At 41.7% G+C, this 13,461-nt stretch overlaps 1 protein-coding gene across 1 annotated transcript in view; it reads left to right on the top strand.

Moving 5' to 3' along the window:
* The window catches only part of LOC145358112 (adhesion G protein-coupled receptor D2-like), a 195,434-nt gene that overhangs the window by 89,277 nt on the left and 92,696 nt on the right, over window positions 1-13,461 (top strand). The window contains exon 16 of the mRNA XM_080211784.1: window positions 6,395-6,510. Coding sequence (XP_080067910.1) covers window positions 6,395-6,510 — 116 coding nt within the window. The remainder of the gene's footprint in view (window positions 1-6,394; window positions 6,511-13,461) is intronic.

Here is a 13,461-nt window from a genome sequence, read left to right as displayed (position 1 = left end):
AAACCCATGTTGATTTTGTCTGACCCTGACGTTATTTTCCAAGTGTCCTATCATCACATCCTTTATAATAGATGCTAATGATTTTCCTACTACTGATATTAGGCTAACTGGTCTGCAATACCCTGTTTTCCCCTTCCCTCCTTTGTTAAATAGGGGAGTTACATTTGGCACCCTCCAGTCTACAGGACTGTTCTAGAATCTACAGAATTTTGCAAGATTCTGTGGCCACCTCCTTTAGTATCCTGCAGGTTTATCAGCTTTCAGTCCCATTAATTTCTTCAGCACTATTTTTTTTAGTAATATTAATTTCCTTCCATTCCTCCTTTTCACTAGACCCTTGATTCCTTAACATCTCTGGAAAGTAATTTGTGTCTTCCTTTGTGAAGGCAGAACTTAAGTAGTGTTTATTTAATCTGCATTTCCTTGTTCTGTATTGTAAATTTTCCCACTTTGGACTACAAGGGACCCACATTTGTGTTCATTAAGCTTTTTCTTTTGACATACTTATAGAAGCTTTTACAGTTTATGTTATTTGTAAGTTTACTCTCGTACTCTATTTTCCCCTCTCAATCTCATGGTCCTCCTTTGCTGAATTCTAAACTGCTCCCAAGCCTCAGCCTTGCTACTTTTTCCAGCAACTTTATGTGACCCCTCTTTGGATGCAATACCATCCTTAATTTCTTTGCTAGCCATGGTTTTCTTATTGTGATTTTGTGCCAGAACAGAATGTGTAGCTGTTGTAATGCATGTATTTGTTGCGTAAGTATTTGCCATGCCTTTTAATGAAGTACTCCAACCTATCTTCACTAACTCCTCCCTCATACCTTCATAGTTTGTTTTGTTTAGATTTAGGATGCTAGTTTCAGATTGAACTTTTTATCCTGACGAAGAATTCTATGGTCACTGTTCCCTAAAGGACCCTGCACAATGAGATTATTAATTAACCCCTTCTCATTGGCATAATACCAAATCCAGGAATTTCCTACTTAGTTCTTCAACTTATTGGTTTAAAAAACCATCTTGTGCACACTCTAGGAATTCACCTGCCAGCATATTATTGCTAGTTTGGTTTGTCCACTCTAAATGTAGATTAAAGTTAGTCCTAATTACTGTTATGTTAAATGCATCTCAGATTTCCTGTTTAATGCCATCCCTTGCCTTACCACCATTGTTTGGAGACTTAGAGACAACGGCCACTAATGTTTTTTGCTCTTTGTTGCTTCTTAGTTCCACCCAGATTGATTCTTCATCCTGATTTTCTGATCTGATATCCTCTCTCACTGTTGCACCGATTTCATCCTTAACTAACAATGACGCACCGCCACCTCTATCTTTCTGCCTGTCTTTCATAAATATCGTGTACCCTTAGATGTTCAGTTCCCAGCCTTGTTCATCCTGCACCCATGTCTCCATGATCATAATCATTTCATACCTATTTATATCTGGTTACTGCTCTGATGCAAGTTTTGAGTTTTTTCCCACTGATACTGACTGAAAGGAAGATTTGCATTTAGATGGTGCGTTTCGCATTCTTAGGACATTCCAAAGTGCTTTACAGCCAATGAAGTACCTTTGCAGTCAAGTCATTGTTATGATGTAGCAAACGTAGCAGCTAATTTGCATACAGCGAGCTCCTGTAAACAGCAATGTGATAATGAGGTAATCAGACTTAGTTGTGTTGATTGAGTGATAAATATTGGCTGACGATACTAGGCACAATTCTCACGCTCTTCTTTGAAATAATGCCAGGGGATCCTTTACATCCACCTGAGAGGGTAGACAAGGCATCAGTGTAATGTCTCTTCTGAAAGATGGCAGCCTTGAAATTGCAGGACCAATTTGATTAGGGTCCACAATGTGCAATAATTATTTGTGACATTGGAAGTGTTTTTGGTGAAAGACGCAACATTTTTCCCTGCAAAAATATGATCGGAGTGGTGTTAAAAATTGTCAGCTTGTGTCAGTACTTACTATCTTCCCTGACTGATCCTGCATAAGTAGTTCAGAGAGTTGGTGGCACGGTAGCACAGTGGTTAGCACTGCTGCTTCACAGCTCCAGGGACCTGTGTTCAATTCCTGGCTTTGGTCACTGTCTGTGTGGAGTTTGCACATTCTCCTCATATCTGCATGGGTTTCCTCTGAGTGCTCCGGTTTCCTTCCACAGTCCAAAGATGTGCAGATTAGGTTGATGCCCCTTAGTGTCCTGAGATGTGTAGATTAGAAGGATTAGCGGGTAAATGTGTAGTGATATGAGGGTCTGACCTGGGTGGGATTGTGGTTGGTGCAGACTCTTTCTGCACTGTACGGTTTCTATGATTCAGTGATTTTGGCATGTATACAATAGCCATGCACTTGGCCACAATTGAAAGACTATAGTCACCATTATCATGGCATTTTACCACAAGCTACTTTAGTGACTTAGGTTTATGGTTGATATTTTTGACTGCCTTGTTTGTGTACATTGGGATGCAGATGAAGTTCTTCTCGGCCCATCTATGATTACAATTCTTTGCTATTCTTCCTCCACAAAGGCATCTAAGTTTTCTTCACAGCAGGTAGTTCTTGTCCTCTAATCCACTTTCCATTCCTACATTTACATATTTTTCAATAATAATCAGGCTAGTTTTCATTGGAACTGGTGGGTTTTAACATGTTATGCACCCCAGATGCTCTGCCACTTGTCAATCAAAGTCTCCCTGAACCTGTGTAAACTGACAGGAGATTACTTAATTGTGTTCAGGAGCTGATGTAATAGAATCAAGCTGATCATAATTTTTTAATTCACTCGTGGGACATGGGTGTCGCTGGCTGGCCAGCATTTATTGCCCATCCCTAGGTGCCCTTGAGAAGGTGGTGGTGAACTGCCTTCTTGAATTGCTGCAGTCCATGTGCTGTGGGTTGACCCACAATGCCATTAGGGAGGGAATTCCAGGATTTTGACCCAGTGACTGTGAAGGAACAGCGATATATTTCCAAGTAGGATGGTGAGTGGTTTGGAGGGGAACTTGCAGGTGGTGGTGTTCCCATTTATTATCTGCCCTTGTCCTTCTAGATGGAAGTAGATGGGTTTGGGAGGTGCTGTCTAAGGATCTTTGGTGAATTGCTGCAGTGCATCTTGTAGGTAATATCCACCGCTGCTACTGAGCGTCAGTGGTGGCGGGATTGAATGTTTGTAATCATCAAGGAAGAAATAATCAGGACATTTGGAAAATCAAAACACTATCCATCAAAGTCAGTATGGTTTTATGAAAGGCAAATCACTTTTGACTAATTTGTTAGAATTCTTTGAGGATGTAAAATGGATAATGGAGATCCTATAGATGCAGTATATCAGGACTTCCAGAAGGCATTTGATAAGGTGCTACACAAAAGGTTAATTCACAAGATTAGATTACATGGGATTATGGGTAATTTATTATCTTGGATAGATGTTGGGCTAATGGACAGAGACAGAGAATCGGATAAACGTTTTTTTTTCTGGAAGGCCAAAAGTAACTAGTGGGTGCCACAGGGTTTGGTCCTTTGGTCCCCAGCTATTTACAAACTATATTAATGATCTGGATATAGGGATAGGAGGCTCTATAGCCAAATTTGCAGGTCACAAAATAGGCAGGACGATAAGTTGCAATGAGGAAATAAGAACCATACAAATGGATATGGATAGGTTAGGACCATGGGCCAAAATATGGCAGATGGAGTTTAACATGGGTAAGTGAGAGGTCATGCATTTTGGTTGCAAAAATGGGAAGGCGACTTATTATCTGAATGGGGAGAGATTTCAGGTTGTTCCGGTGCAGAGGGATTTGGGTGTCCTCGTTCATGAGTCACAGAAAACTAGCATGCAGGTACAGCAGATAACAAAGAGAGCAAATGGAATGTTGACATTTATAGCTGAAGGAATAGAATATAAAGGTAAGGAAGTATTGTTGCAACTATACAAGGCATTGGTGAGGCCGTACCAGGAGTATTGTGCACAGCTTTGGTCCCCATCATTGAGGAAAGATGTAGTGGTATTGGAGGCAGTTCAGAGGAGGTTCATTAGATTGATTCCAGAGATGAGGGGTTTGTCTATGAAGAGAGATTGAACAGTTGAGACCGATACTCTCTGGAATTTAGAAGAATGAGATCAAATTGAGGTATTCAAGAGGATAAAAGGTATGGATAAAGTAGATGTGGAGTGAATGCTTCCATTGGTGGGGGATTTTAGGATGAGAGGTCATAGCCTTAGGACAAGGGGTGGCAAATTTAAAACAGAGTTGAGGAGAAACTACTCCCAAAGATTATGAATCTGTGAAATTTGCTGCCCGAAAGTGCAGTGGGTACTGGGACAGTGAGTAAATTTAAGGAGGAATTAGATTTTTAATTGTTAATGGGTTAAAAGGTTATGGGGAGAAGGAAAATGGGGATGACGAGTATATCAGGTATGATCAAATGGTGGAGCAGACTCGATGGGCCAAATGGCCTAATTCTGCTCCTATATCTTACGAACTTATGAACTTGTAGATGAGATGTCAATCAAGCGGGCTGCTTTGTCCTGGATGGTGTCAAGCTTCTTCAGTGTTGTTGGGGCTGCACTCATCCAGGCAAGTGGGGAGTATTCCATCACACTCCTGATTTGTGCCTTGTAGATGGTGAATAGGTTTTGGGGAATTAGGAGGTGAGTTACACGCCGCAGTATTCCTAGCCTCTAACCTGCTCTTGAAGCCACTGTGTTTATGTGGCGAATCCAGTTGAGTTTCTGGTCAATGGTAACCCCAAGGATGTTGACAGTGGAGGATTCAGTGATGGTTCCACCGTTGAATGTCAAGGGATGGTACTTGGAGTGTCTCTTATTGGTGATGGTCATTGACTGGCAATTGTGTAACACGAATGTTACTTGCCACCCTTCAGCCCAAGTCTGGATATTGTCCAGATCTTGTTGCAATTTGTTGCATTTGAAGATGGACTGTTTCATCTGAGGAGTCACGAATGGTGCTGACAATTGTGCAATCATCAGCAAACGTCCCCACTTCGGATCTTATGATGGAGGGAAGGCCATAGATGAAGCAGCTGCAGATTGTTGGTCTAGGACACTATCCTGAGGGACTCCTGGAGAGATGTGTTGGAGCTGAGGTGACTGGCTCTCCACAACCACAAACATCTTCTTATGTATCAGGTATGACTCCAACCAGCAGTATCAGCCTCCTAATGCCCATTGATTCCTGTTTCGCTAGGATTCCTTGATGTCACACTTGGTCGAATGTAGCCTTGATGTCGAGAGCTGTCACTCTCACCTCACCTCTGGAATTCAGCTCTCTTGTCCATATTTGAACCAAGGCTGTAATGAGATCAGGAGCTGAGTGACCCTGACGAAACCTAAACTGGGCATTACTGAGCAGGTTATTGCTGAGTAGGAGCTGCTTGATAGCACTGTTGATCACTGTTACCGATGATCGTGAGTCAACTGATTGGGCGGTAATTGGCTGAGTTGGAGTTGTTCTGCTTTGTATGTACAGGACATACCTGGGTAATTCCTTCCATCTTTCCTTCCTCCCCTCCCATGCCTTCTGTCCCTTCCTTCCTTCCTGCCTTCCGTCCCTCCCTCCCTCCCTCCCCTCCTCCCTCCTCCCTCCTTTTCTTCCCTCCCTCCCCTCCTCTCTCCTCTCTCTCCCTCCCTCCCTCCCTCCCCTGCTGAGTGTATGCCATGATGTGGAGATGCCGGCGTTGGACTGGGGTAGGCACCACTCACCTGATGAAAGGGCAGCGCTTTGAAAACCCATGCTACCAAATAAACATGTTGGACTCTAACCTGGTGTTGTGAGACTTCTTGCTATACTGGTGTATGGGAAGGTGATGGCCTAGTGTTATTCTTACTTGGCTAATCCAGGAAGTCAGCTAATGTTCTGGGGCCCCAGGCTCAAATCGTGCCGTGGCAGATGGTGAAATTTAAATTCAATAAAATATATTGTGGTATTAAGAATGTACTGATGACCATGAAATCATTGTAGGAAAAAACGAGCTGGTCCACTAATGTCCTTTTAGGGAAGGAAATCTGCCATTCTTTATCTGGTCTGACCTATGTGTGACACCAGAGCCACAGCAATGTGGTTAACTCTCAACTGCCCTCCAAGGGCAACTCAGGATGGGCAATAATTGCTAGTCCAGCCAGCAAGCCCCATGTCCCATGAATGAATAAAAAAAATTTTGGACTTGGGCAGGATTGCTGAAATTGCTTTTTTGGTCAACATTTATACTTATTTTAGCTACTTTTCTCACCTTGCTTTTGTTAACCTCCCTAACTCTTCTTATAGTTCCTGATACTGGAAACAATTCAGTATGTTAAGGATGCTAAGTTTTAGTTTTAATTTTCACCTAACAGGTGTAAAATGGGTTAATTCTTATTTTTGCATTGCAGTTTAATGCATTTGTACTTTGTCGGGTGGTGATGATCACAATTGCGAGTTCACAACGACATTCAATGATGCTGACAGCAGATGGCAGCCTGGTCAACCGTCTTTCGTATCAGATATGGTGAGTTATAACTAAGTTGACATCTGCTGCTGCATTATGTACAGAGCATAGGGTGAAAAGTGAAACCTGAATTTTGATAAAGTGCATGATTAAACTGAGGACAGTTAAGCTGTGCTTGCACTCATTATGAAAAGTGCATTTGCAGGTAAGCCTCTGATATTTTGAGCAGGATAATTCTAATCCACAAGCACAAGCTAAAAATTATCAATTTAATCTAAGAACTTGTATCAAAACATGAATTTTCCTTCTCAACCCTGTAAATTTTCAACTGGCGAAAGAAGTGCCTCAGGTGAAACTGCAGAATTAAAATAAGCCGAAAGTTTCTAAACCTAAACGTTCTTCTTAACTAAGCATTGTCCTGTATCTAGTCATGGAATGGTACACAGTCAGTTTAATTTTGAATCCAGTACCCAATACAAAATATGGTCTTGAAATTCCACGCTGTTTTTGGCACATCTACAGTTGGTGCGACAGTTAGAGAGGCAGTGGCACAGAGGTATTGCCATCACACTAGTACTCCGGAGACTCAGGTAATGCTTTGAGGACCCGGGTTCAAATCCTGCCATGGCAAAAGGTGAAATTTGAATTTAAAAAATTCTTGAATTAAAAGTCTAATTATGACTGTGAAGCCATTCTCAATTGTCACAATGAAAACTATCTGGTTCACTAATGTCCTTTAGGGAAGGGAATCTGCTGCCTATATCTGATCTGGCCTACATGTGACTCCAGACCCACAGCAATGGGGCTGACTCTGAAATGGCCTTGCAACCCACTCAGCTCAAGGGCCCTTGGGGAAGGGCAATAACTGCTGCCCACGTCCTATGGATGGAATAAAACAAAAATGTATTTTGGCCAGCAAATTGGGAGAGAAACTGTTTACACCAGTTTTCAGTCATAAAACAGAGCAGCTGAATTTTTAAACACGATTTGACCTCTTCCATGATCCACTCATTAGAGTGAAGAGTGTGATGGGCTCTGGCACTAATGGTGAAGTGGAGGGGGAAGAACAAGGATTACACTGGATCAAAACTGAAAGATCAGAAACATCTGATGGTATATTCCGCATGGTATATTGCCTGCCCTGTATCAGGGTGAGGGACACCTCTAACCAGCTTGAAAGGATATTGGAGTGGGAGGATCGAGTTATTGTGGTCAATGTTGGGACAAACAACATAGGCAAGGCTGGGAAAGATGACCTGTTTGGGGACAATCAAGCACTAGGAACTGAATTAAAGAACAGGTCCATGAGGGTGATAATCTCAGGATTATTACTCGAGCCATGTACAAATTGGCATAGGGTTGAGAGAATTAGGAGAGTAAACACATGGCTTTGGTGCGGGAAAGAGGTGTTTCACTTCATGGCATCAGTATTGGAACAGGAGGGATCTGTACCATTGCGACAATCTTCACCTGAACCTATCTGGGACCAGTGTCCTAGTGAAAAGGATAGATAGGGTGGCCACAAGGACTTTAAACTAGCAAGATGGGGGAAAGGGAAGTGTAAAAGTACGGATTGGAAAACAGCAAATGTGCTGCCATTGTTTAAAGAAGAGAGTAGACAAAGGGCGGGTTAGCTTGACTTCTGTAGTAGGGAAAATGCTTGAATCTATCATCAAGGAAGAAATAGCGAGACATCTGGATATAAATTGTCCCATTGGGAAGTCACAGCATGGGTTCATGAAGAGCAGGTCATGTTTGACTAATTTGATGGAATTCTTTGAGAACATTACATGCGCAGTGGACAATGGAGAACCTGTGGATGTAGTGTATCTGAATTTCCAGAAGCATTTGACAAGGTGCCGCACCAAAGGCTGCTGCATAAGATAAAGGTGCATGATGTTACAAGTAATGTAATAGATAGAGGATTGGTTTTCTAACAGAAAGCAAAGAATGGGGGTAAAGGGGAGTTTCTCTGGTTGGCGATCAGTGACTAGTGGTGTGCCTCACGGATCAGTGTTGTGTTCGCAATTGTTTAAGATTTACATTGATGATTTGGAGTTGGCGACCAAGTGTAGTGTGGCAAAATTCACAGATGACACTAAGATGATTGGCAAGCAAAATGTGCAAAGGACGCTGGAAGTCTGCAAAGAGATGTAGATGGTCTAAGTGAGTGGGCAAGGGTCTGGCAGATGGAATACAATGTTGGTAAATTTGAAGCCATCCATTTTGGTAGGAATAACAGCAAAATGGATATAATTTAAATGGTAAAAAAATGCAGTTGCTGTATAGAGGGACCTGGTTGTTCTTGTGCATTAATCACAAATTTTTTTGCAGGTGCAGCAGGTAATTAAGGCAGCAAATGGAATTTTGTCCTTCATGGCTAGCGGGTAGAGATTAACAACAGTGAGATTATGTTGCAGCTGTATAAGGTGCTGGTGAGGCCACATCTAGAGTACTGTGTACAGTTTTGGTCCCTTCATTTGAGAAAGGATGTACTGGCACTAGAAGGGGTACAGAGAAGATTCACTAGGTTGATTCTGGAGTTGAGTGGATTGGATTATGAGAAATGACTGAGTAGATTGGGGCCATACTCATTGGAATTCAGACGAATGAGGGGAGATCTTTGAGGAACAGAAAAAATTATGAAAAGAATAGATAAGATAGAAGCAGGGAAGTTGTTTCCACTGGCAGGTGAACCAGAACTAGAGGGCATGGCCTCAAAATAAGGGAGAGCAGAGTTAGGACTGAGTTGAGGAGGAACTTCTTCACACAAAGCGTTATGAATCTCTGGAATTCCCTACCCAGTGAAGCAGTTGAGGCTACTTCACTGAATGTTTTTAAGGCAAGGATAGATAAGTTTTTGAACAGTAAAGCAATTAAGGGTTATGGTGAGCGGGCGGGTAAGCGGAGCTGAGTCCACAAAAAGATCAGCCATGATTTTACTGAATGGCAGAGTAGGCTTGAGGGGCCAGATGGCCTACTCCTGCTCCTAGTTCTTATGTTCTTATGTGCTGAGATGCAGGACTGGTGATTATTGCAGTGATCATGTGAAACATGGGCACAGACATATTTGAAGACTGCAACTAAAATATGAAGAGTGACAGTGCTGAGCAATGGAGCTGTGGAGTTGGGAAAATGTAACAAACTTTGTGCAGGGCTAGCAGCAAGCACTGCATTGCCTGCAAATTCTTTAGCTGAGGGAGTGGTTTATGTGGTTCATTGCTCCTTAAATGCTGCTGCATTCTTCTTTTCTTTCACTGTCTCCTGCTCCACCTGTGTGATATTTGCATAAGAAGTTATCCTCTTCACTGTACAGGGGGCTATACTCAAAGTCTCCCAGTGGTCTTGCCCCCATGGGTGGCAGAAGCTACCTGAACCATTGACCCCAGGGCCTTCCACCACTGTACTCTACTCTCTGGAACTGCCCCAAACATTTTCGCACCTTCCCATTGTCTGCTGAAAGTTTTCTTCTCTGTGTATGTCTTGGCTCATTTTCTCATCATTATTCTCCATTGATAAATGAAAAGCACTAAGTAAAAGTAAATTCCTGCAGAAGTACTTGCGTGTGTGTTCAGTGCAGTGATTCATGGAACATTGTTGCGTTGAATCACATATATTTCTCACAACCTGACTCATTTAGACACCCTTTGTTTTTTCAATGTCTCGCAGAAGCACTAGTTTCTCAGAGGGATTCAGGATATTGCTTTCATGACTTGATTTACTTTGAGACACTTTGTCTTTCGGGTCTTTCAAGAATTAATCACAACTCACCATGACATTCTCAATTTTAAAAGCAAATGACTGCGGTAGCTTGAGCTCTCATAGTAGTCTTACACAATATTAACAATTTAACATGATTTACTGTGACCCTGGTTTCTTGCAAAGATTCACTTGCCATGGTTGTATCTCACAAGGATTTGCTGGCGTGAGTTTTGCTTGTTTGGGATTTTTACTTCAGTATTATGCCGTTAATGCTTCATTTGCTTATAGGATTCAGAGCAATGTTTTTTATTATTTATTTGATTTGCTGAGATATTATTGTTTTCTCATATGAATTCACTATAACACAATTCTGAAACCCTCTGATTGTCAGGATTCGTTTAACATTCATTCCCAGCTGTGAATTATTCACAAGATTCATAAAGATTTCCACAGTGTTGATTTCTTCCAGTATTATTTCAGAACTTAGCACGTGAAGAGATTTCTTTCTATTTCACAACAAAAATGACAATCAAAACTAATAAAGGAGAGCCAGTGGACCTGTTTGGACTTTCATACGGCTTTTGATAGTGTCCTCTACAGGGGGTTAATTTGAAAAAAGCACATGGGATAGGAGGCAACATACTGTCATGGATTGAGGATTGGCTAACAGGCAGAAAACAGAGGAATAAACAAGTCATTCTCACATTGGCAGGGTCTGGCTAGTGGGATACCACAAGGATTAGTATATGGGCCCCAGAAGTTCGCAATATCAATCAATGATTTGGATGTGGGGACCAAATGTAACATTTCCAATTTTGCGGATGATACGAAGCTCGACGGGAATGTGTGTTGAGAAATTTGGACAGACTTGGTGAGTGGGCAAGAACATGGCAAATTGAATATAATGTGGAAAAAGGTGAGGTGATCCATTTTGGTAGAAGGAGCAGATGTGTAGAGTATTTCCTAAATGGTAAAAAATTAAAAAGTGTAGATTTACAAAGGGACATGGATGTCCTTGCTCATAAATCAATGAAGGCTCACTTGCAGGTGCAGCAAGCTAATGGGAAGGCTAATGGAATGTTAACCTTAATCACAAAAGGATTTGAGTACAGTAGTAGTGAGATCTTGCTTCAGTTGTATATGAGCTTGGTTAGATTGCACACAGCTGGATTACTATGTGCAGTTTTGGTCCCCTTACCTCAGAAAGGAGGGAGTGCAGCAACGGTTTTCCAGACTTGTTCCAGGATGGCAGGACTGTCTTAATAAGAGAGATTGGAAAATACAGGCCCAGTTTACCCAGAGTTTCAAAGAATGAGAGGTGATCTCATTGAAACCTTCAAAATACTTTAACAAATAGACAGAGTAGATGCAGTTAAGATTTTTCCCTTGGTTGGGGAGTCTAGAACTGCCACTTAGAACCAAGAGAAGAAGAAATTTCTTTCCACAGAGGATTGTGAATCTTTGGAATTCTCTACCCCAGAGATCTGTGGAAGCTCAATCATTGTGTATGTTTAAAGCAAAGATTGCTAGATTCCAATTAACAATAATATGAAGGGTTATGAAGATAATGGATGCAAAAGGTATTGAAATCATGATCGTATTAAGTGGCGGAACAGGTTCAGTGGGCTGAATGGTCTACTCCTGTTCATATGTTCCTGCTATGTTCCTCATCAAGAGATATCCCATTCATGATGTCCAGACAGATTTCTGGATTTTACCTTCTGAAAATATGCAAGTGGGAAGTTACAAAATTGCCCTACATATGTGAAAGCACATGTGCGAGCACACGCACACACGCTGGGGTGTTGGAGCATGTGTGACACAGTAGAAAAAAGCCAGTCAGCAGCAGCAGCCCTCCATGAAAGCCTTTTGCAGATATATCTCCATCTCTGTCTCTCTGATTGTTGAGGTAAGCCAGGTCAGGGAAATATACAGCTAAAGCAGAAACAGGGAAGCTTCTCTGCCAAACTATAGAATCTTGAAACTACTCTTCGCCTGCTGAAGTCAGTTCTTTGGAATCTTCAATCATTATGGCCACAATGTTCAAGCAACTACTCCTCATTATATATACTCAGTCTTTTATCATTTTCTGTCTTTAGTAAATAATAAACTCACTCTACATTTAACTCAAGAAAGCTTGGTTATATTGGTTCCTTTTGAAACATAAAGGACGGGATTCTCCCAAAATAATTTCAAGTGTCGAATTTGCATAAAAACGAGTAAATCCCGCTGGTGTTTTCAAACTGAACTGAGACTGAATTCTCCAGGCCCACTAATGAAATGGTAATTATATGCAAATATGCATTAACATAAATTATACAGCTGTGCTTAGCAGGCTGGGAGAATCGCCCCTAAATATTGGGACAGTGAAAAGGTATCCACAAAGAAATGATCCTTTAGGTTCCTTGTTGTGACCAGGAGACGGGGTTGAATAAAGAAAGTGAGTCAGTTCATCCCTCCTCACCGGGGTATAACAATTTGGGAATATCCCAGACAGATGGTAACAAATTGAGGGATCTTGCCCAGGGCAACAAATCTGGGGACTGGTTGTAACATACTTCATTCTCTAAAAACCATTGGACACTTGCCCAAAACCACAAAGATCTACAAAAGGTTGTGAATGTAGCCCAATCCATTGCACGAACCAGCCTCCCATCCATTGACTCTTTCTACACTTCCTGCTGCCTTGACAAAGCAGCCAGCATAATTAAGGACCACACAGACCCCGGACATTGTCTCTTCCACTTCTTCCTTTGGGAAAAAGATACAAAAGCCTGAGGTCACGTACCACTGACTCAAGAACAGTTTCTTCCCTGCCGCTGTCAAATTTTGAATGGACTTACCTTGCATTAAGTTGATCTTTCTCTACACCCTAGCTATGACTGTAACACTATATTCTGCACTCTCTCGTTTCCTTCCTTATGAACAGTATGCTTTGCCTGTATAGTGCGCTAGAAACAATACTTTTCACTGTACACCAATACATGTGACAATAATAAATCAAATCAAAATCAAACACCTTTTAATCACTCATGATCATGGACACCTTAGTTCCTTGTAACATCAACATTTCCCAACCCTCTCACCATTTAATAAATACTCAGGCCACGAGGTTACGGCCATTCATGTAGGCAGGATCATTCTACTGAGTTTAGGAAAACCTTGGCCAAGAAGTATCCACAACGTAAAATCTAGCTTATTCTTTGAAGCATCCTTCAGGGTACAGGTCTTCTTGCAACAGTTGGTCTCCAAGTTATTGATGGCAAGCAAAGGCTCACATGTCTCTTTATCCCCAATTCTCCACTCGCT

The sequence above is a fragment of the Carcharhinus amblyrhynchos genome, chromosome 25, assembly GCF_965287045.1.
Source record: "Carcharhinus amblyrhynchos chromosome 25, sCarAmb.v2.hapA, whole genome shotgun sequence".
In the NCBI taxonomy this organism is placed as follows: domain Eukaryota; kingdom Metazoa; phylum Chordata; class Chondrichthyes; order Carcharhiniformes; family Carcharhinidae; genus Carcharhinus; species Carcharhinus amblyrhynchos.
The sequence above is the reverse complement of the archived record's forward strand: the minus strand, read 5'-3'. Positions and strand labels throughout refer to the sequence as shown.